This window comes from Pelophylax lessonae (assembly GCF_965119305.1).
Source record: "Pelophylax lessonae genome assembly, chromosome: 1".
Taxonomy (NCBI): Eukaryota; Metazoa; Chordata; class Amphibia; order Anura; family Ranidae; genus Pelophylax; species Pelophylax lessonae.
In genome coordinates this window covers 55,040,837-55,062,987 of record NC_138768.1, presented here as the reverse complement: position 1 = coordinate 55,062,987, position 22,151 = coordinate 55,040,837, and the positions used below count along the sequence as shown (strand labels likewise).

At 45.5% G+C, this 22,151-nt stretch overlaps 1 protein-coding gene across 1 annotated transcript in view; it reads right to left on the bottom strand.

Moving 5' to 3' along the window:
• The window catches only part of SKA1 (spindle and kinetochore associated complex subunit 1), a 46,575-nt gene that overhangs the window by 7,966 nt on the left and 16,458 nt on the right, over window positions 1-22,151 (bottom strand). The window contains exons 5-6 of the mRNA XM_082255146.1: window positions 11,274-11,411; window positions 8,669-8,838 (exon numbers count right to left, since the gene is read on the bottom strand). Of these exons, the coding sequence (XP_082111272.1) occupies window positions 8,669-8,838; window positions 11,274-11,411 (308 nt within the window). The remainder of the gene's footprint in view (window positions 1-8,668; window positions 8,839-11,273; window positions 11,412-22,151) is intronic.

The window sequence follows — 22,151 nt, the reverse complement described above, 5'->3', positions numbered from 1 at the left end:
GGGTCACTATTTGTAGCATGAGGTGATACCTGGACCCTATAGAGCAGGGGGGTCTCCAAACTTAATAAAGAAAGGGACAGTTTACTGTCCTTCAGACTTTAGGGGGGCTGGAATATGCCCAGTGGGAATAAACAATACCTGATCTTTGGTATTAGGAGGAAAAAAAGTTGGTGTCAGTGGGAGGAATAGTGCCCCATTTTTGTTTTTAATGGAAGGAATAAGTGCCTGGTTGTTGGTGTCCGGGGCAGGACTAATGCCTCAAGGGCCGAATCCAACCCCAGGGCCACAGTTTGGAGACCACTGCTATAGAGGTTGTACAGGCAGTCCAACTCCTCCGAATGGCACATCAATAAGTGCCACTGCAAGAAGGTTTGCTGTGTCTCTCAGCACAGTCAAGAGCATGGAGGAGATTGCAGGAGACAGTTACTCTAGGAGAGCTGGACAGGGCCGTAGAAGGTCCTTAACCCATCAGCAAGACTGGTATCCACTCCTTTGTGCAAGGAGGAACAGGATGAGCACTGCCAGAGCCATACAAAAGGACCTCCAGCAGGCCACTGGTTTGAATGTCTCTGACCAAACAATTAGAAAAGACTTCATGAGGGTGGCCTGAGTGGGCCCTGTGCTCACTGCCTTGCACTGTGGAGCTCGATTGAGATTTGCCTTTGAACACCAGAATTGGCAGGTCCGCCACTGGCACCCTGTGCTTTTCACAGATGAGAGCAGGTTCACCCTGAGATGTGAAAGGGTCTGAAGAAGCCATGGAAGAACGTTATGCTCACATGATGATGTTCACGGGTTTCGCGTGAGAGAAGAGAACATCCACTGGGAGTACACAAACAGCACACTGACACCAGTACATATAGGCACACATTTAACCCCATGATCATCCCCAGTTAACCCTTTCACTCCCTGTCACAGTGTACACTATATACAGATAATTTACTGATCACTGTATTAGTGTCACTTGTGACTTCAGTTAGTGTGAGAGACAGTTAGTGGTAGTTAGAGTAGTCCCAGATAGGTTTAGGGTTCCCGCCATACATCCCTAAATATTTAACCCCCTGATCACCCCCAGTTAACCCCTTCATTGCCCTCTCACAGTGTCACTATTATAGTGTACAGATCTTTTTTTGGATCACTGTATTAGTGTCACAGGTTAGCGGTAACGATAGTTAGCGTCAGATTGACCACCGCATATTTAGTAATACATTTTAACCTTTTGATTGCCAGTGACACACACGCACACTAAACACCTCCATTACCAGTATAGTGTCTGAACAGATCAATATCTTTGACCTGATCAGAATTATACTAGACTTCCCCAATATTTTGGTATAGTGTTCCCAAAATGCAAGGTTAGCAGGATCAGCTCGACACCTGCCAGCACCTGCGTTTAGCCCCTCCGCCCATCCCCCAAGAAGTACAGTATCAGCAGATTACTGTCACTTCAGATACAAAGCACACTAAACCACAGCGTTAGCAGAGTCAGGCTTGATCTCTGCTAGCACTAGCAGTTACATTTTTTGGTAGCGGTTCGAACATTTCTTGACAACCAGGTGCTTCTTTAACTGTGAGTCACACTAGGTACCTATACATTTATTGGCCAAAATGTCCAAACAGAGGTACACTAGTGAAGAGTCCTACACGTTACTGAGAATGAAAGATGAGAGCGATGGGGAAGCCTCACTGTCAGATTCAGGCTCAGTATATGAACCTGTAGAGAGCAGCGGCATCCTGACAGATAGCTCTGACGACGGAGTAGTGGTCCCTGCTAAGGTCAGGCGTACCCAACCCTGTTCTTTTGTTGCTGAGGTGCAACGATTGCAGGGTTCTTGTATGCAGCAGAGTGTCCGGTACTAGTGCCGCTCAACCTTCTGGTGAACTGGCAAGCATCAGTGGCCTAGTACATCCTGGCTGTAGACAAACCAGCACTGCAGTAACACTTGGTGACGTGGTGACTCCCATAAGTGCAGTACAAGCTGGCGCGGTGGCTAGCACAAGTAGTGTCCTGCAGCCACTAATAATTTGAAGACAGGCCCATAGAGCAAATAGTGTCCTTCCTGATGCGCTGGCAAATCCTAATTGGGAGCCCACCACTTCTGCAGCGCCCGTACTTCCCCCATTCACTGGTCAACCTGAAATTCAGGTGGAAACAGCCAATTTTACTACCAGTTGTTTTTATGAACTGTTTTTCACGGAAGATCTGTACAGATCTATTGTGGAACAAAGCAATTTCTATACCAATCAATTAATCGCTGCAAATCTAAAATTTGACCCTTGCCATAGAATTTGCATGGAAGCGTATCACGGTTTCCGAATTTAAAAACTTTCTCGGCCTATCTCTCCTCATGGGCATTACTGCGGTCATATTGGTCCACTGACCCAATTCATCATATGCCCGTGTTCTCTGCTGCCATGGCCAGGACTAGATACGAGCAAATCTTGCGGTTCATACACTTCAGTGACAATGAATTCTGTCATCCTCGGAGTCACCCTGGATATGACCGGCTCCACAAAAGTCGGTCCCTCGTAAATCACTTCAACCAGAAGTTTGCAGCCTTGTATACGCCCCAACAAGCTGTCTGCGTTGAGGAGTCCCTGCTTAAATTTTTTGGCTGCCTTGCTTTCAGTTTCTCCCCAGCAAGCGTGCCAAGATGTCTAAGCTCTGTGGCAGGACCACATACTATACATGTGGTTTACGTGTTTACGAGGGAAAAGATAGCAATGTGTAGCCCCCAACTGCCCAGACTACATGGGGAGCAGTGGCAAGATTGTTTGGGACTTGGTGTCACCTTTATTTGGAAAGATGTACCATTTTTTATGTGGAAAATTATTACACAAGCGTGCCACTTTTTAGTCACCTTTTAGATTATGGAATAGGCGCATGTGGCACCCTGCGATCTAATCACCGGGGCTTCCCCCAATGGCTTGTAGATTCCTGACTTAGATGGGGGGGGAGAGCCTGCTTGAATTGCAATAAATTGCTCACGCAGATATGGCAGTCTAAACTGCAACGGAGACTGGTGTTGTTCAGAAGCCCCTCTGTGTCTAGTAATACAACCTTAACATGGGAGGGGTGGACATCAACGACCAGACGATGGCGTCGTACTTAATTGCCCGTAAGACCAGACGCTGGTACAAAAAAGTGTCTGTATACTTATTCCAATTGGCTCTGCTGAACGCTTATGTACTATACAAAGCGTTAGGAAGAAGTGGATCCTTCCTAAAATTCCAGGAAGAGATCATCACCGCCCTTCTGTATCCAGGAGGTGCTGTGGCCCAAATTCACAATCCAGATGTAGTGAGGCGGCTGCATGAGAGGCATTTTCTGGACGTCCTCTCTAGTACCTCTACCCAAGAAGCACCCCAGAGAAGATGTCGTGTCTGTAGAGAACGCGGATATAGGCGTAACATCCACATGTTTTGTCACTCCTGTCCTGGCCAACCTGGTCTCTGCATCGGGGACTGTTTCCGTCGCTATGACACACTAGTAGCGTATTAGTATAGGGTACAGCACAGTCTAGGGCACACTTTCACACAGGGTCTCAAAAGATGTTAGATGGCTATCGCATTTTGAGAGACCCTAGCCTGGAACGTTTAAAGTTTTTCTTAGTTACAAAAAAAAAAAAAAAAAAATATTTGTTGTTTTATTGAGTTAATTTTCTGTTCGTACTCTAGTGTTCTACTATTTCTAATTTTACTGTACTTTATAATAAACGTATACTGTGATGTTTTATTGTTACGGTTTTACATTGTTAACCATAGTCTGCTTTGCAGATATCACCATTCTACGGTTTTACTGCACTATATACTATTACACTGTAATATTTTATTGTTACTGTGTTTTTTTGTTAACCATTGTTTGCTTTGCAGGTACGCCCATCAGCTGGAGATCTAATTTGTTTATTCTGACAGCAAGAGCGTTTGCTCTCAGCATCTATGTAAATCCATGATTGCACCGCTGTAGGAGGGGGATTTCACCACCGCAGTTAAAAAAAACAAAAAACAAAAAAAACATGTAACATATGGCGAAGCTTAAGGGTTGGGGATAGGGGATGGGGTGGGCACAGAGGGCGGATCTCGCCTATGCTTCGCCATACATTTTTTAACACTTTTCTTGCCAGCGATTTCTTCATCCACATCAATCGATGCGAATGGAGGAATCTGCTATAGGGAACGACCGATTATCGGCAAGGCCGATATATCGAGGGCCGATATTCACTTTTGCCGATATATCTGTATCGGCCTGGAACTGGTCGATATTGCAAAGATTGCTAATGTAAGGGTAAAATTATGTCACATAGCATAATTCCGTTTACAAATGTTATTAAATATGCCACTCACATATGTACAAAATTAAAGATATAAGCAATTCCACATTAGCAGATCGGTATCTCTCATCCACTTGCCGTAAGTGATACCCGGGTGATACTGCTCCGTTTGGCATCCACTCAATACTGCTCTGTCTCTCACCTGCTCCATCTCCCTCCCACCCGATACCAATCCGTCTCTCACCCACTTGCCATATGTGACACCCGGGTAATACAGCTCCGTCAGGCATACGATGGCGACCTCGGAGGTCACGTGGTCACATGACCTCTGAGATTGTATGTCGGACGGAGCGGTATCACCCGGGTGTCACTTACGGCAAGTGGGTTCACAATATCATGAAAAGTCTCGGGACAGGGAAAAACCTTGCAAGACTTTTGGGTCTTGCGGGAGCCAAAGGCCACCCGTGTCCCTGCCGGCGTGGGCTCATCAGTCAATTTTAAAGTTTCCCTCACTGAAATAATCAGGGCTTCCACCAAAGCGCGTTCCCGCTCTGCAGTTTAAGAAGACAGGTCCTCTTCGCCATCTGACTGCGAGGACAGTGACCCTTCAGGTAGGGGGGTGTCTGTGGCGACCACATCAGCCACTGAATCAGAGGACTCCACCAAAGATGGAGAAGGCAGCGGCCGTTTTCAGCTATTAACCTTTTTCATGACAAAATCAACTTTTGTTGACAGGCTTTCCAGAGCTGCTGAAATCGCGGCCAGCGTCTGCGATCTGGACTGTCTGGGACGCACAGAGTGAAATTACAGCCTGGGACTACATATTCAAAGTTACAGAAAAACAGAGTACTGACACTTTAAGAAGTGCCGATCGCAGCGATCTGCAGAGTCCGCCTTAAATATACATTAACAGTAGAGTGTGCAGGGATATGCCCGCAAAGACCCCAGTACTGTACCACCACCTGAGAAAACTCTCCTGAATGGCCTGGAGCAGGAAGAAGAATCACAGGAAGTGACCTCAGCCTGGATGTAAAAGGTCACGCTGCTAATGCATAGGACTACACAAAAATAGCTGCCAATGCATTTTAATAGGAAGCTCAGGGAAAATGGCTGCCCCATACAAGTCAACGGAAAAAAAAAAAAAAATACACATTGCCAACACTCAAGATGGCGGCGCCCACGGCGTGCCATACGGCCAGGGACCCCCACAATGAAGGCCTCGAAGATCTACAACAAGACCCAGCAAGCAACAAGGTACTATTGCCACCCCCCTCAGGATGCCAGGCGCCCCAGTTACATAGCCCCCTGGCCGGGGCGGGAGAGGGAGAAAGGGCACAATGGCCGGGTACCTGACAGGCCAGGGGGATCTTTTAGGAGGTACAGGTCCTATTATCCCCCCCCCCAGGCCACCAGGGGCAAGAGGGGTTACATTTACTCACCATACCGTGAACCGGGTGGTCTCCGCTCCGGGCAGACCTACTCATACCCTAAGTGGGGGTGCTGTCAGCCAAGGGGTACGCTGTGATTCAGGGCGTTCCAGGTTGTCGAGTCCCGGCGAGGCGACCGCTCCCAGCCCCGTCCCCATCCAGGAAGGGGCACCATCATGGCGAGGCCTAGTGTGGCACTATAACCTGCTCACTAGGCCAGGCTGGGGGGACCATAAGGATCTAGATTATCCAGTGCGAAGCCCCAGCCGGCATTGCTTGCAGATCACCAGGAGGATCCCCCTGAACACTAGCTAGCAAAGTGAGTAAAGAGAAATAAAACAAAATATTCTGAAGAATAAAAAACTGAGACCGAAGTCCCAGCAGGAAACCTAGGTCCTACTACTTCACTAGGCAGAAACAAACTGGTTTGCTGAGCTGAGGGTGTGTGGGTTATGCCTGTGGGGATGGCCCCATGGGCGTGTACATTTAAATTTTTCCTGCCTAGACTACTCCTGCAGGGAGGAGCATAACCCATTCAGCTCATGAAGATGGAGGCTGCGTCTGTCAATGGACGATAGAGAACTAGTCTTGAGATTTTTTTTTTTTTTTAATTAAAGACATGTAGCTAATAACATTTTGGCTTAAATGTATGACAAAAATTTAGTTTATTGGATATTTCTTTTTTAGAAGAAAAAGTAGAAAATTAAATTTTTCCGCAGAGGTGATCAAATACCACCAAAAGAAAGCTCCATTTGTGGGGGAAAAAAAAAAGGACATAAATTTAGTTTGGGTACAGCATTGCATGACAATGATATAGCATGTGCAATTAGCAGTTAAAGTCACGCAGTGCCAAATTGCAAAAAATGGCCTGGTCTTTAAGGGGGTAAATCCTTCTGGTCCAGAAGTGGTTAAAGATGAGCAGGCCAATGACAATGTGCAGGTGTGGACAAACTTTAGCACTATAAAAAAAAAAAGTTCTGAAGCTTCGCCTGTTGGAATGCCAGTTTTCCACTCCACTACGCTAGGGGCAGTGTGGTGCGAAATTTAGTGCATCACGTGGTTCATTTTTTTTTTGCTTTGGACAAACTTTATTTGAAGTGTAAAATAGGATCAAATAAACAGCATGTCTGGTGTATAGGTGATGTCTATGCGTTCCAGACTTCAGGCTGTAATTGACTGCAAAGGATTTGCAACTAAGTATTTAAAAAGTGAAAGTTTGATTTATGAATGTTAATCTGTCCCATTACTTTTGGTCCCTTTAAAAAGTGGGAGGCACATATACAAACTGTTGTAATTCCTACACCTTTCACCTGATTTGGATGTAAATACCCTCAAATTAAAGCTGAAAGTCTGCAGTTAAAGCACATCTTGTTTGTTTCATTTCAAATCCATTGTGGTGGTGTATAGAGCCAAAAATATTAGAATTGTGTTGATGTCCCAATATCTATGGACCTGACTGTATGGATCTCGATAGAGCTTATTTGGGATCTGTTATATGTATCCCTTATTTTTTACCTTTTATACAATATTTTTTTATTTTTATAGCAATCTGTATCAATTATTCAATGTTTGTGCCACTTAATATATTGACCTTTATCTATAGATTGTGATATTTTCATAAATATATATTGTATTGGTTTTTTAATCTTTTAGGGTTCTTTGCCCATTTTAGATTGTGCTTATATTTAAGTGAATTCTCTTTTGTACGTTACTGCTCCGATTTGTGGTGAGTCCTGATGTATTTGGCTTCCTGTTTTGTATCCTCCTAGCCATGGAAGGCATTTGGCTTACGCTCAGATTTCATTCCGGAACGCTCTGTCATCACTTGCGGTCCTTGGCTTTGAGAGTGACTACTTCGGGTTATCGGCGGTACGTCACTTCCGGTTTCGGGTCCCGTACGGAGCGGTTGCTATATGCCCCGCTCCTGACCCAGTACCACCTCGTTTTTATTCAAAATTATAGAGGAGTGTGAGGATCCTTTATTCTCTTTCTATATATTGCTGGGATTTAACATTTTTTTATTTATTTCCTTATATTTGACCTCCGCCCACTATCGGTCTGTGCCCTATAGAGTGGTTCTACATTACGTGGCCACGCCCCTGATGATGTCACCTATGATGAAACGCATCAGAAGGAACCTAGCCACGTGACGTTGGTGCTGCATACCATTGGAGGTCGGCCATGTTTTTGGTTTGAAACGGATCTACACCGCTACCCTTGTGTTTTTAGGCTTATTCCTTTTGGAGAGAGTGCGAGTACCCTGTGTACAGTTTCTATATGTTTAATAACCCCTTTTTAGAGATATCTGTGCACTGATTGCTTTCCATTTCTTCATTTATACATTTTGGAGTCTGCCTTCATGCTTCTAAGGGATCTGGATTCACTGATGAAGTGATTTACATGAGCTCACTTTGACTGCTGCTCAACCCAGTAGTCATTGGAATCTTGTAAGAGACAGTGTGTTTCTTCCCCTTGGTGGTGGATCTATCGTTTTCCTTTCACTGTTTTTGTGCCTATGTCACCGGAGGATTGTCTGGAACATATTCTGAGCGCTGCTGCTTATTTGATTCTACTTTACCATCCTTTATATGACTTTGTGCTAGCTGTTCAAGACCCTTTCATTGGACTTCTATTAATTGCAAAACTATTTGGGATCTGTTTTTGTTCTTTTGTCCTAGCGCAATATTTGGATATTTTATTGTTAATGCAGTAAAAATGCCTGTGACTGCACTTTGGGGTTGATTTTCTAGAACTAGAGTGCAAAAACTGGTGCTGTTCTGCATAGAAACCAATCGGCTTCCATTTTTTTTTTTTGTCAAAGATTGAACACGCTGAAGTTAGAAGGTGGTTGGCTACCATGCACAGCTGCACCAGATTTTTCACTCTCCAGTTATAGTAACTCAAAACCTGTGTGAATTAGTCGCTAGAGAAAGTCACTTTCCTACACTTTGCAGTCTAGCTTTAAGCTACCTTTTGTATCTTTTGTTTCGTCATCCTTAAATCGTCCGAGCTGCTTCTTGGCAATATTGTTCAGATTTTTCAGCGGCTGTTGCATGATCTTGTATTTTCCCACAACAGCCTTGTTGATTTCCTCAATAAGGCTATTAATCTGATCATACGTCAAACGGTTCTTCATATATCTGCCGAAGAGAAACAAATAAACAGTGGTCATGCAGACGGAAGCTAATCAATCACATCACAAAGTAGAAGTTCACTCCATCAATGCCCCAGCCTTAAATGTGTCACACAACAGCCACTGCAGACTTGCACACCAAGTTTAGTAGGAGGTCCAAGTGCAGACTTGATAACTTGTGTTCAGAATTCCCTACAGAGATCCCTGAATCGATTAATGATCTTGTAGGCGATTTAACTTTCCACAGCCATCCAAAACAAACTTATCAAGTTGTGTTGGATACATCGATACATCCGTTACAAAAAAAGAAAAAAAAAAAAAAGGGTCCACCCAAAACTTTTATTTTAGGTGGAGTGTTTAGTACCACTTCACAGCTATTTTATGATGTGCACATGGCTGCGTAGCTTATGATCACAAGTGTTCATTAAAGTGTAATTACAATACTAAACCTACTCCCTACCTCCTTCTAAGACTATTCTATCTACCCTGTGAAAGAAAAGATGCCTATACTATACTGAAGTTGGTCCGGTTCGATCACATTATCAGGTCCCAGCTCCAGGTCCAGTGTAGAGGAGGGACAGTGGCTGCCCCATAGTAAGCCTATGGATGACATCATCACCCAGACTCTGTAGCCAATGTCGGCTGACCCTCCTCTAAACTGAAGCCGGAGATGGGACCCAATCATGTGATCGGACCAGATTTTTTTTTTTGTCAGTAAAAAACTTTATTGATATTTCAGCATATAACATGGTGTGACCCACAGGGGGCCAACACAACAGATATAGACCAGAGAGTTTTCATAACACCTAGATACATTTCAGAAGTATATCTAAAATGGGTACAGAATATACGATATGATACATATAGGTCTTGCCACACAAGGGTACATGTAATGAATAATCATGCAATATGGCTATACACTACAATGCTTCATGCCATCACAGATCTTAAAGAGCCAACCCTAGATAATGGGCATTGCACTCAGAACCAAGTGTCCTATCTGGACAGGAAGCGACCAAGAACTAATTCTACTGTGGTGATGCCTGGTGTATCCAGCCATTTGTGCAAGAGCTTTTCAAATTTGTCGCCCATCTGGGATATCCATTCCCCAACTGTAGGAGGGGCTGTAGATATCCAATGTCTAAGGATCAGTCTGCGGGCCTGGAACAGAGCTCTTGCCACAACCTGCTTGGTGGCATCATTGGCCTGGAGGTCTCCGAGAACACCCAGCACACACTGTTTGGGGACCTCACCCAACGCCACCTGAAAAACCATGTTAATTGTATCTATTACCCCCCTCCAGTATATGTACAGACCGGACCAGCTTTAGAATAAGTATAGGGATCTTTTCTTTTACAAGGTAGATAGAATAGTCTTAGAATGGGGTGGAAATAGGTTTAGCCTTCGTTAAAAATTGACTGGAATTATACTTTAGTAAAAAAAAAAAAAAAAATCATAATTCTCAGCTATTGGGGAGACTGGACCTGTGCTGGACGGAAGCACAAACTGCAGATATGAAGTCTAGTAGTAGGGATCAGAGGCCAGAGCCATATTGGACTGCGGTGGCAATCATCAGATGTGCAGGGTGAATACTTAAATAAAATCAAGGGGGATATCCTGCGCTTAATAATGAATAAAAAAGTATATGATAAATTAACATAAAACAAGGTAGCAGCTAGAACACTGGATTCATAGTAATCCCATTCATATTGTGTGTCAAGTAGTGCAGCTCTATGAACAACAAAATTAATTGTGCTTAAAAAGTTGATAAATTGATATACAATTGATAACGATGCAATATAATAAAATGAATCAATTGCGCTAAATCATAAGTCAATTCAGCATATATAGATGGTGGAGAGTCCACTAGAGGGTGAAGATCCCAAGATGTGAAAAGCAATGGAAATAAAACAGTCACCCGTGCGGATAGGCAAGATGGCAGCTTACCGCAATGAGTGGGCCTCCAAATTAATGGATGGGCCACTAAGAGCATAAAGCAATAACTCCTATGGACTGGGTTCTCTCCTCTGCATGAACGGACCAAGTATCACTAGACTGCATCAAATCCTAACTCGCTCATAGATCCAGACACGACTCCGATATGTATGGTCTTTGCATGGGAGAAGTTTGCTAGCTGCAGATTCCTCTGCTAAAACTGCAATAAAGGGTGAATACTTATGGCTTGCTTTGGGTCTCTGAAAACCACGGAAGTTTATAAACAGCCTTATGGCCTGGCAAGTTAGTGCAAAGCCCAAAACTGGATCAGAAAGCAAAAAATATGGAGGAGGTAAGGACTCTTCAACTGCTCTGGTGGTGCACAGAGAGAGGAGCAAACAGCACAGGTCCTACACCATGAGATCGTGGACAGCAGGCAGGATCAGCCAAGTCAAATGTGTCCATTTCTGGGAGCAAACTTACTTCCAATTTTATATTTCTACTTACGCAGGGACACTTTCGAACTCCTGCACTGTTATCAGCTCCATCTCCTTGATGACATGTTTATCTTTGATGGGTTTCTTCACTGGCTCTGGAGCGACAACCTTTACTTCCACCGGAGCTTCTTCATTTGCAGCTGAACTGCTGTTAAAAGAGAAGACACAAAGCCTTAAAGCTAAAGTTTGACCTGCTTAGATTTTGCCTTCCCTGGTTTCTCCCTCCCCCCGCTTCAACATGCTAATATAAACATTAAAGGAGAAGTACAGCCAAAGCTTGTTTAGCTGTACTTCTCCTGTGGAACACAGGAGTGCAGTTCGTTTTGCACTGTGACCCTTTTTCAGCAGAGAGCGGGCTGAAGTCCGCTCTCTGCTGATGTCACAGAGTGGTCCAGGCTTGCGCCATCACGACCATAGAGTCGGGACTTGCCCACATGCCTGGACTTGCACCCGGCTCAGCATCTCAGTGAGCCGCAAAGAGCCTGAGCCGGCCGCTCCCGCCCCCTCCACAGCCCAGCTCTCCAGAAAGTGAGGAGGGGGCTGATTGACAGTCAGCAGCTCTCTGCTCACAGAGCCATGATAACCGAGTGATCAGCGGTGTTCAATCGCTCTGTTCTCAGTGTTTGAGGTGCCAGGAGATGGATGCAGCATCCACATAGGTAGGTATGACTCAAAAAAACATACATCTATTTTAAATAGAACTTTCTGTTTTTTATTACAGCCCTTATTTAAGACCCAGTGATATCATCCCTGGGTCTCTATTGGGTCTCTATGTAATGCAGGGCGATCATGGCTGGTGGGAGGGGCTGGCAGGGTGCTGTACATAGCTTACTGAAAACTTCACAGCACCCTGACTCAGGAGCCCTCAGACCAGACACAACTACTGGGTTGGCTCTTTGGAGGGGTCATGCAAACATTAAATTGTCTTCATGGGCAGATGGAAGTCTGGCGGAGTGGGCACTGAATTGATAATATCCAGAAAACAATGACGCTGCATTAAAGTCAGGAAGGTCACCTATCCTACAATTATTACAAATTCTATTTAATCTTTTGCAGGCAGAAGTTAAAAAAAAGGCCAAACCTAACAACTCCTTTATTAACAGAACTGTGTGATCACATGAGTATTTAGAAGAAAAGGATTAGCATTAGGGTTCCTGAATATCCAATTCTATGTCCATGCCTATTGGTGGACAGTTTTCTAGCACAAGAACAGGTCTGGGATAGTTCAATGTAGCTTCCATAACCCTGAGGAACCAATTAAAAACATCATAGTACCCTTAAAAAACACTTTAAAGCGGTAGTAAAACGCAGTTTTTTTTTTTTTAAACAAGGCAATGTTATAATGTGCCAATATGCATCGTATACTAGCACATTATGTGAAACTTACCTTAGAACGAAGCCCTCCAGCGACACGCTGTCACCACTGAAGGCGCTTCCATTTCACCCGGTCTTCTTTCCTTAATGCTATTGCTGCATTAAGGTAAAAACCTTTAGATAGCAGCTCCCCCCAACCCCCTTAAACACTTTCTTGAGTACTGTACGGATCCTACCCTGTCCCGTCTGCAGCAGCTCTTCTCCCTTCTTTCTGCTCTCTCAGGCTTAGTTGATAGCAGCGTGAACCATTGAGTCCTGCTACTGTCAACCAAATCCTGTGAAGAGGGAGAAGGGGGACAGGGTGGGGGGTTGCATGCAGAAGGTGCAATAAGGTAAAAAGAAAAAAACCTTTAGCCTTTAGAACCACTTTGAGGTGCTAGTTTAGTCTTGGGGAGAGAAGTAGTACTTCAACATGCTTGATTCTCCACTGCCCTGGCAGGAGGAGATCCCCTATGATTCAGCCGGCGGTGGACTGTCACTTAATGTTATCTTGTCCAATGCAGAGTCTTGATGTCATCAGGGTCTTAGACCGTCAGAGCATAGGGGAGAAAATGTTGCAGAGGCCAGTCTATCAGCACAGAGGAGTAGGTAAGTAGATCATTTCTATGTTTGCTAGACCTAAATGCAACCTGTATAGCTGCTACTGCAGCTGTGAGCTGTTTTAACTCCTTAGGCTCTGCATGTACCAGATATGTCCAAAGAGTAGTTAAACAGTAGAGCTTAGAGTGTTTAGCAAATGAGCCGCAAGTCACCAATTAGGCTATTCCTCTGTTCTCTCCTACTATCAATCAGCTCTTTGCATTGGACTGACAGCATTGTGCAATGCAATACACCCTGATTTGATTGGAGTTCTACTAAATTCTATCCCAAAGTGAGTTGCAGGGCATTACAACAGTTTACTATAAAAACAGACAAGTATTTTTTTTTTTTTTTTTTTTTAAAAAAGGTACCTCAAAGAGTTACAAACAAATTCACAACTGGATTAAATGAAGGTCTTATTAGAAATGCCTTTGGTTCTGCTATAATGAACTTGCAAGTGACTTCCACTAGAGGGCAGCAACATACCATACACAAATCTCTATTTACCTACAGGTTGCATAGATCAATCTTGTAAATTCCTTGAAGAAAGCAGACATGAAATATCTGTAGGTCAGAGTGTCTATCCTTGTCATCTCCTGCACTTTTTGCACAGCACTTTTTCATCATGTCATTCTGAATAAATGAGCATGGAAACTGCTGCAGGCCTCATCAGCTAAACTGTCACATTGTTCTCAGCAAAGATTGGATCAACTGCATTGCTAGGGCAGCTTTAGTTCAGCTGTTACAAACAGAACTCCAGGCTCTTAAAAATGTCCCCTCCCTCCTCCTAACACCTACGTTGACTAACCTGCATAAGAAAGATGTACAAACCCGATTCCAAAAAAGTTGGGACACTGTACAAATTGTGAATAAAATCAGAATGCAATTTCCTTGCGGATCCTGGCCCCTCCCTCGCGGAGGCTTTACGCATCATGACCTCCTTCGCTGATGTTTCTGGCCTGCGCACTAATTGGGATAAGTCTCTGGTACTGCCGATCGATGAAGGGGCTGTGGCCCTATGGGACCTGGCGTCCCCGCTTCGTTTGACCCGTGTGGTTAAATATTTGGGTATACATATTTCTCCGGACACCAGGGACTTTCTCAAACTTAATGTGCAGCCCAAGATACTTTGGTGTAAGCAACGGTTGCGGGCGTGGTCTCAGTTGCCCCTGTCCCTGATTGGCAGGATCAACTTGTTGAAAATGAAGGTTCTTCCGGTCCTCCTTTATACTCTTCGGCATTCCCCTTTCTGGATTCCGAAGTCCTATTTTGCCCAATTGGACTCTGTAATCTCCACCTTTTTATGGTCTTCCCGACCTCCTCGATTTAACAAACGGATCCTCCGTCGGCCCAGGACCCAGGGGGGGCTTGCCTGCCCCGACTTTTACTCCTACTTTTTGGCTGCCATGCTCACCCATGCTCATAACTGGCTATTGTCGGACGACACCAACTCCTCGGTCATCCTCGAGGCGGCTCATGTGGGTTCCTACGAGTCCCTTCGTAATGCCTTGTACCAGGGCCTGAGGGCTCCCTATCCCCCTCTGACTCCAGCTATGCGAGTGGTGGTGCGGGTGTGGACCCAACTGGTGGTTGCCCCGGAGAGGAAGTTGGCCCGCTGGTCTCCGGACACTCCGCTCTGGTTCAACCCCCACCTGGGAGAATTCCTCTCCATCCCGGACCCGGCCCTGTGGGCTGCTAGGGGCGTCAAGTCCCTGGTGGACATCAGCGTCGGCGGGACCCTGGCCACTTTTGATGATCTAAAGGCTAAGTTTCAATTGCCTAACTCCTTCTTTTTCAGGTTCCTCCAACTCCGTCATGCCTACCGCGCACAGTTCCCCACGCCTGTGGCTGGTCTAGAGCGCAGCGACTTTGAGTCTCAGTTATGGGACCCTGGTATGCGTCAGCCGCTCTCCACCATCTACAAGGCCTTGTTACCTTCGGTCCATGCTGGGCTGACGGGACTGCGGGCGGCGTGGAGCGCGGGGGAGGAGGGTCTGGACGATGAGGATTGGGAGGACATCTGGGATAACTCGTTCCAGCCGCTCATAGCGACCAGGGACGTGCTGATCCAATTTAAAATTCTACACAGGATTTATTACACTCTTCACAAGCTGCACCGTATCTATCCTAGCGTCTCGGCCTCCTGCTGGAGATGCACGTGCACTTCTGCAGATTTTTCGCACATTTTCTGGGACTGCCCGCAGATTGCCTCTTACTGACTGGAGGTGACCCGTTTTATGTCCAGTCTGACTTCCTTCTCGGTTCCGATGACGGTGGGGGTCTGTCTTCTTGGCCTGGTCGACCAGGGCGACGAGGACCCTTATTGGAATATTACTGTTTTATGCCAGAAAGGCTATAGTCCTCAAGTGGAATTCTCCCCATTCTCCGACCCTAGGCTTCTGGAAAGGGTTGGTCAATGCGGTGGTTCCGCTATACAAGGCGACCTATATCTCCAGGAATTGCCCTAAAAAATATGAAAAGGTCTGGCGAGCCTGGGTGGATTCTAAATCCACTGTCGACGAGCGAGACTCCGAGTCTGACACGGCTTAATCTCTGGTGGGACCTTGGGGAGAGAGAACAGAGACTAGGTGTTCCTGTATAAGTATTGGTTTACTTTGCTACAGTTGATTCCTGACTGAGGGTGCTGAGCAGTGTGATTGCGGGTTGTTTTGGGTGGTTTTCTTGGGTTATGTTGTTGTCCGTTGGCCGGGGTATGCCCGCTTCTGGCCTTGTCTTTCTATGTGTTTAAACTCAATAAACAGAATTTAAAAAAAAAAAAAAACAGAATGCAATGATGTGGAAAATTTCAATATCTTATTCAGAATACAACATAGATGACATATCAAATGTTTAAACTGAGAAAATTTATCATTTTAAGGGTTAAATAAGTTGATTTTAAATTTCATGGCATCAACACATCTCAAAAAAGTTGGGACAAGGCCATGTTTACCACTGTATGGCCTCCCCTCTTCTTTTTATAACAGTCTGAAAATGTCTGGGGACTGAGGAGACAAGTTGCTCAAGTTTAGGAATAGGAATGTTGTCCCATTCTTGTCTAATACAGGCTTCTAGTTGCTCAACTGTCTTAGGTCTTCTTTGTCCCATCTTCCTTTCTATGATGCGCCAAATGTTTCTATGAGTAAAAGATCTGGACTGCAGGCTGGCCATTTCAGTACCCGGATCCTCCTTCTACGCAGCCATGATGTTGTAATTGATGCAGTTTGTGGTCTGGCATTGTCATGTTGGAAAAAAGAGAAAGACGATGTCTGGATGGGAGCATATGTTGTTCTAGAACTTGGATATACCTTTCAGCATTGATGGTGCCTTTCCAGATGTGTAAGCTGCCCATGCCACACGCACTCATGCAACCCCATACCATCAGAGATGCAGGCTTCTGAACTGAGCGCTGAGAACAACTTGGGTTGTCCTTGTCCTCTTTAGTCCGGATGACATGGCGTCCCAGTTTTCCAAAAAGAACTTCAAATTTTGATTCGTCCGACCACAGAACAGTTTTCCACTTTGCCACAGACCATTTTAAATGAGCCTTGGCCCTAGGGCTGAAACAACTAATCGACGAAATCGATAATAACAATCGTTGTCAACGATTGTCATTATCGATTAGTTGCTCCGTCGATTAGTTGTGCTGCTTTCCCCGACTGTCAGCGAGCTCCGTCTTCTCTGTGAAGCTGCAGCGTGCACACACTGTCCCTCTCTCTCTCTCACAGCACGGCTTCCGTGACCTCCCCCCTCCTTTCCTTTCTGCCTTTCCTCTCCGCCCATTTCCTGACGTCAGTGAGGGAGTGAGTCATATCGAGGTCAGGGAGAAAAGAAACAGTCACTTCAGAAGAGGGGCCCGGGCATCTGCAGGAAAGGAGAGCCGGCTGTACTGCCTTGTGACTCCAGGCTGTGGAACCCCCTTTCTTTCTGTGTGTCAGGGACAGCTGCAGAGTCTCTCTCTGCCTTTGCTATGAAATCGTTACTGCTGGCCAGGTCCTGAAACTCCCCCTACCCTCCCCCTGTGATCGGCAGCTTTATCTATTGCAAAGAAGAAAGATCGAGGAGATAGGAAACTCTCTGCCTGCTCCACCTCCTCCCTGAGTCCTGAGCTCTGCTCTGCCAACCTCCACACCGTTCTCTATGTGCACTGTAACCTGCAGTGGTTGTAGGGTCTGAATGGAGAAGTCATTCTGCTGGAAGGGTGTGAGTTGGAATGTAGCTGCAGAAAGCTGAGAGAAGGGGGGGAAATGTGCCAGCTGCAGGTAGACACTGGCCACCACTGCAGTGCTGGAGCTAGGGGCCAGTGAATACACCTCTCCCTACACCTGACAGACATTTCTATTTGGCACCCCTGAGGTCCCATTCACATCGTAGTGGGAATGCATGTTCCTGCACTAATTTTTTTTAGCTTGTTTTTCACACATAAGGCAGGCTATTTATTTAAATAGACAGCGCTACATTTGACAAATGCACCATAGAAGCTCTAGAACATTTTAAGGCATCCTACTTTTACGTTTGCCACATTCTGCTAACTGTTTTTGGGGTGCCATTAACAATTAATGGCACCACAACCCCTATTTTTGCAGTGCAGGGCCCTGTCAGGTAGGCTGTACGGGGCCCCGTGGTTTCTAACAGCAGCCCTGCCTGTACATACAAAGCAGCCCGCCAAAAAATAGAATAAAAGCTTATCAACATAAAAGAGTTAATATTCCTTATAAAGTGCAATATTATAATAGAAAAATAAGTGATTAAAAATGTCCATATAGCACATATAGGGGGTCTTTCTATGCTCCCTATTTCATATCTATGGCTGACAGGGACGTTTTTATTCACTTATTTTTCTATTAGAATATTGCACCTTATAAGGAATATTAACTCTTATCTAGATAAGCGTTTATTATATTATTTACAGTATATAGGAGCTTAATTTAAAAAAAAAAAGTTTTGGTATTAGTGCCGGTTCACACTTGTGCGGTTTGCGAGATCGCATGTAATTCGGAGCGCACTGCTCCTAAATTACATGCGATCTGATGTGCGGATGCGAGTTCAACCATACACTTTGTATGGCTGAATTCGCAGCGCATCTGCAGCAAACTCGCACATGAGGCTTTTTTTGAGCCACCTCAGAATCGGATCGCACAGTGGTTCACACTTGTGCGATCCGATTCTGTGCGAACTTGCAGATCGCACTGCAATATGCGATCGCAACTGGGGGTGTCGTTAACATTTAATTTACACCCCCTGCGTATCACATATGGCAGTGTGAACTGCCAGATGTGCGGATGCGATGGCCTTAGGCTCGGTTCACATTTGTGCGATGCGGGAATGCTGTGAATATGCAGCGTGTTCCCGCATCGCATCCGCACCTCTGGCAGTTCACACTTCTGGCAGTTCACACGCAGGGGGTGTCAATTAAAAGTTAACGACACCCCTAGTTGCAATTGCATATTGCAGTGCAATCTGCAAGTTCGCACAGAATCAGATCGCACTAGTGTGAACCACTGTGCGATCCGATTCTGAGGCGGCTCAAAAAAAAGCCTCATGTGCGAGTTTGCTGCGGATGCGCTGCAAATTCAGCCATACAAAGTGTATGGCTGAACTCGCATGTAATTTAGGAGCAGTGCGCTCCGAATTACATGCAATCTCGCAAACCGCACAAGTGTGAACCGGCACTAACACTCTGTTTGTTCATTATTATTTTAAATAAATTAAAAAAAGGCATATTGAGTTTTTTTATGATTTTATCCGATTAATCGAAAAAATAATCGGCAACTAATCGATTATTAAAATAATCGTTAGTTGCAGCCCTACTTGGCCCAAAGAAAAACGCCTGCGCTTCTGGATCATGTTTAGATTTGGCTTCTTTTTTGGCCTATAGAGATTTAGCCTGCAACGGCGAATGGCACGGTGGATTGTGTTCACCGACAATGTTTCCTGGAAGTATTCCTGAGCCCATGTTGTGATTTCCATTACAGTAGCATTCCTGTATGTGATGCAGTGCCGTCTAAGGGCCCGAAGATCACCGCCATCCAGTATGGTTTTCCAGCCTTGACCCTTACACACAGAGATTTTTACAGATTCTCTGAATCTTTGGATGATATTATGTACTGTAGATGATGATAACTTCAAACTCTTTGCAATTTTTCTCTGAGAAACTCCTTTCTGATATTGCTCCACTTTTTTTTGCCGCAGCATTGGGGGAATTGGTGATCCTCTGCCCATCTTGACTTCTGAGAGACACTGCCACTCTGAGAGGCCCTTTTTATACCCAATCATGTTTCTAATTGACCTAATAAAGCGCAAATTGGTCCTCCAGCTGTTTCTTATATGTAGATTTAAATTTTCGAGCCTCTTACTGCATCCTGTCCCAACTTTTTTGGAATGTGTAGCTCTCATCAAATACAAAATCAGCCAATATTTGGCATGACATTTTAAAATGTCTCACTTTCAACATTTGATATGTTATCTATATTATATTGTGAATAAAATATAAAAGTTTATGAGCTTTGTAAATTAGTCCATTCCTTTTTTACAGCAGACTTCTGAAAATTCAGAATTCAGCCAAACTCCCTCAAGCTTTTTTGGTGATCTCCAGGTTTTCCCCCAGAGCAGTAGGAGACTACGCTCGCAAAAGGAGGACGTCCAAGTAGCCCAGTACCACGATCCCTATTGGCATATTTGCTGGCACCGAGGCCAATCTTTCATGAAAACCCGAGGAGCAGACCAAAAAGTATAGCCACAAACTGATAATGCTCCTCTCCCACGGCAAAGCGGAGGAAGCGCAGGAGATCGACACATATTGGAAAGTGAAGGTAAGCATCCTTGATGTCGCTGGAGGCAAGAAAATCCCATTGATGCAGGGAAGCCACCACGGTGCGAACAAACTCCATTCTGAACTTCTGCACCCGCACAAAGCAGTTCAGCGCCTTGAGGTCCAGAATTGGACGCACCTTGCCTTCCTTCCTGGTGACTGTAAACAGGTTTGAGCAAAACCCCTGAAAATGTTCTGAAGTCAGAACCGGGAGCATCACCCGTAAAGTAAAAGGTCTTGCACCGCCCCAAAAAGAGCCTGTAAGCGGACCGGGGACAGTCGCACGCTGGAAGGAAGAACCTTACCGGAGGATAAGAACGAAACTCGATTTTGTAGCTGGACTGAATGACCTCGTGGACCCATTTGTTCTCGTACCAGGGGGGTCCGGGAACCAGCGAGGACGTCCCCCCCACCCAAAATATGGGTGAGGGGCACCTTCATGCTGAAGGGGCCTTGTCCACGGGACTAGAGAAGCCTGCACTTGACTTACCAGACCACGTTCTCTTGGATCCTCCAGAGGGTGCCCCGAAGGGCTCCGGTCTCTTGTCAGTCAATCTTGAGGGATAAAACAACTTCTTATGAGCCGAGGAGGGCCCACGTTTACAACAAGGATCCATGCCCTTAGTAGCCTGGGGAAGAAAGGCAATCTTCCCCCCTGTGAGACCTTTAATGAGGTCATCCAGGGTAGCACCAAACAGGCGATCTCCTTGAAAGAAAAGATCAGGCAAGGCCTTTTTAGAAGTCTGGTCTGCAGACCAGCATTTGAGCCAAAAGACAGGCCGAAGGACCACTGCAGAAACAGAGAGCCTAGCCACTAGGGGTGCTGCATCCAAAGAGGCATCACAGATAAACTGCAGCCCCTGGACCAGCTGGTCCGCCAGCTCAGCAAAGCCAGGGGGGAGCTACTCCCCCTCCAGGTCAAAACTTAGCCCACTCAGTCAGAGTCTGCGACACCAGGGCAATGGTGAAAATTGACATCAGTGCCGAACCAGCCAGGGTGTACAAATTGCGGGCCACAACCTCCGCCTTCCTGTCAGCCAGGTCCTTAAAGGCCAGGGACACCTCATCTGGAATCATGGTTGCCTTGTTTAATCTGGAAAACGGAGGGTCCACCACCAGTGGAACAGTCCACCTCTTAAGAAGGGACTCCTCATAGGAGTATCGCCTAGCAACTCACTTAGGGACATCAAGGGGGCGCTTTGATCGCTCCCACTCTTCAGTGTCAATTCTGTCAAAATAGGGAGAGTAAAGGGAACTCCTTTGCTGCTCTGAATGGCTTGTGAGTGACAAAGGGAACCTGCACCTCTGTCGTAGCCGCAGCTGCATCCTCCGACTTTAAGTCTCAAGCCCAGATAATTATCAGTGCATCCACCAGCGCCTTTTCGTGTGCGGTTGCAGAAGCGGAGGAATCATCCTCACCATCTGAGGATTCAGGGCGCGTGGTTGCAGACCCAGCAGGGTGACCAACGTCTGCGGCGGACGAATCAGATTCAGGATCTGAGGAGACAGGTGAAGCAGGGGGCTCTTAATGCAAGCCCATCGCTTAAAAGCCACCTCCACCCTGGACATAAGGGACTCCAGGACCACCGTCAGTGCATTAATGGATAGGTGGGACCTACTACCAGATATACCATGCCGTGGATATATAAGAACCTACAGACAATACTCCACTCTATTTCCCTAATCCTCCCTCTCTTCTGTTCCTTTATTAGACAGTTAATACTTGGTTTAACAAATTGCTACGGTCAATCAAATGAGAGAAGTGAACACAGAACTGGTATGAGCCAAGTTGTTCTGTATAGTGATGGTCCTTTGTGCAAATATAGAAGCCTAATAGCATACCAAGAGGAAGGAGTGCAAAGTCTAGAGAACCTCTAGAGATAAAACCAAAAAATGTCAAAGAATTCCAGGTCCTGTTACTATACCTTCAGAGCTGCAGAGAGACCTTCCAAAAAAAGTTACAAAAACCAAAACTTCGCAGGTATACATGCATGCATACACTAATTTTGACTTGCTATCTCAGAGGGTTTACATACAAATAAATAAAAAAATAATACAGACACTTTAACTGCAACTAAACCTGAAAAACTGAAGAACTGCAAGCAGGCAGGCCCTTTATTGCAGAAG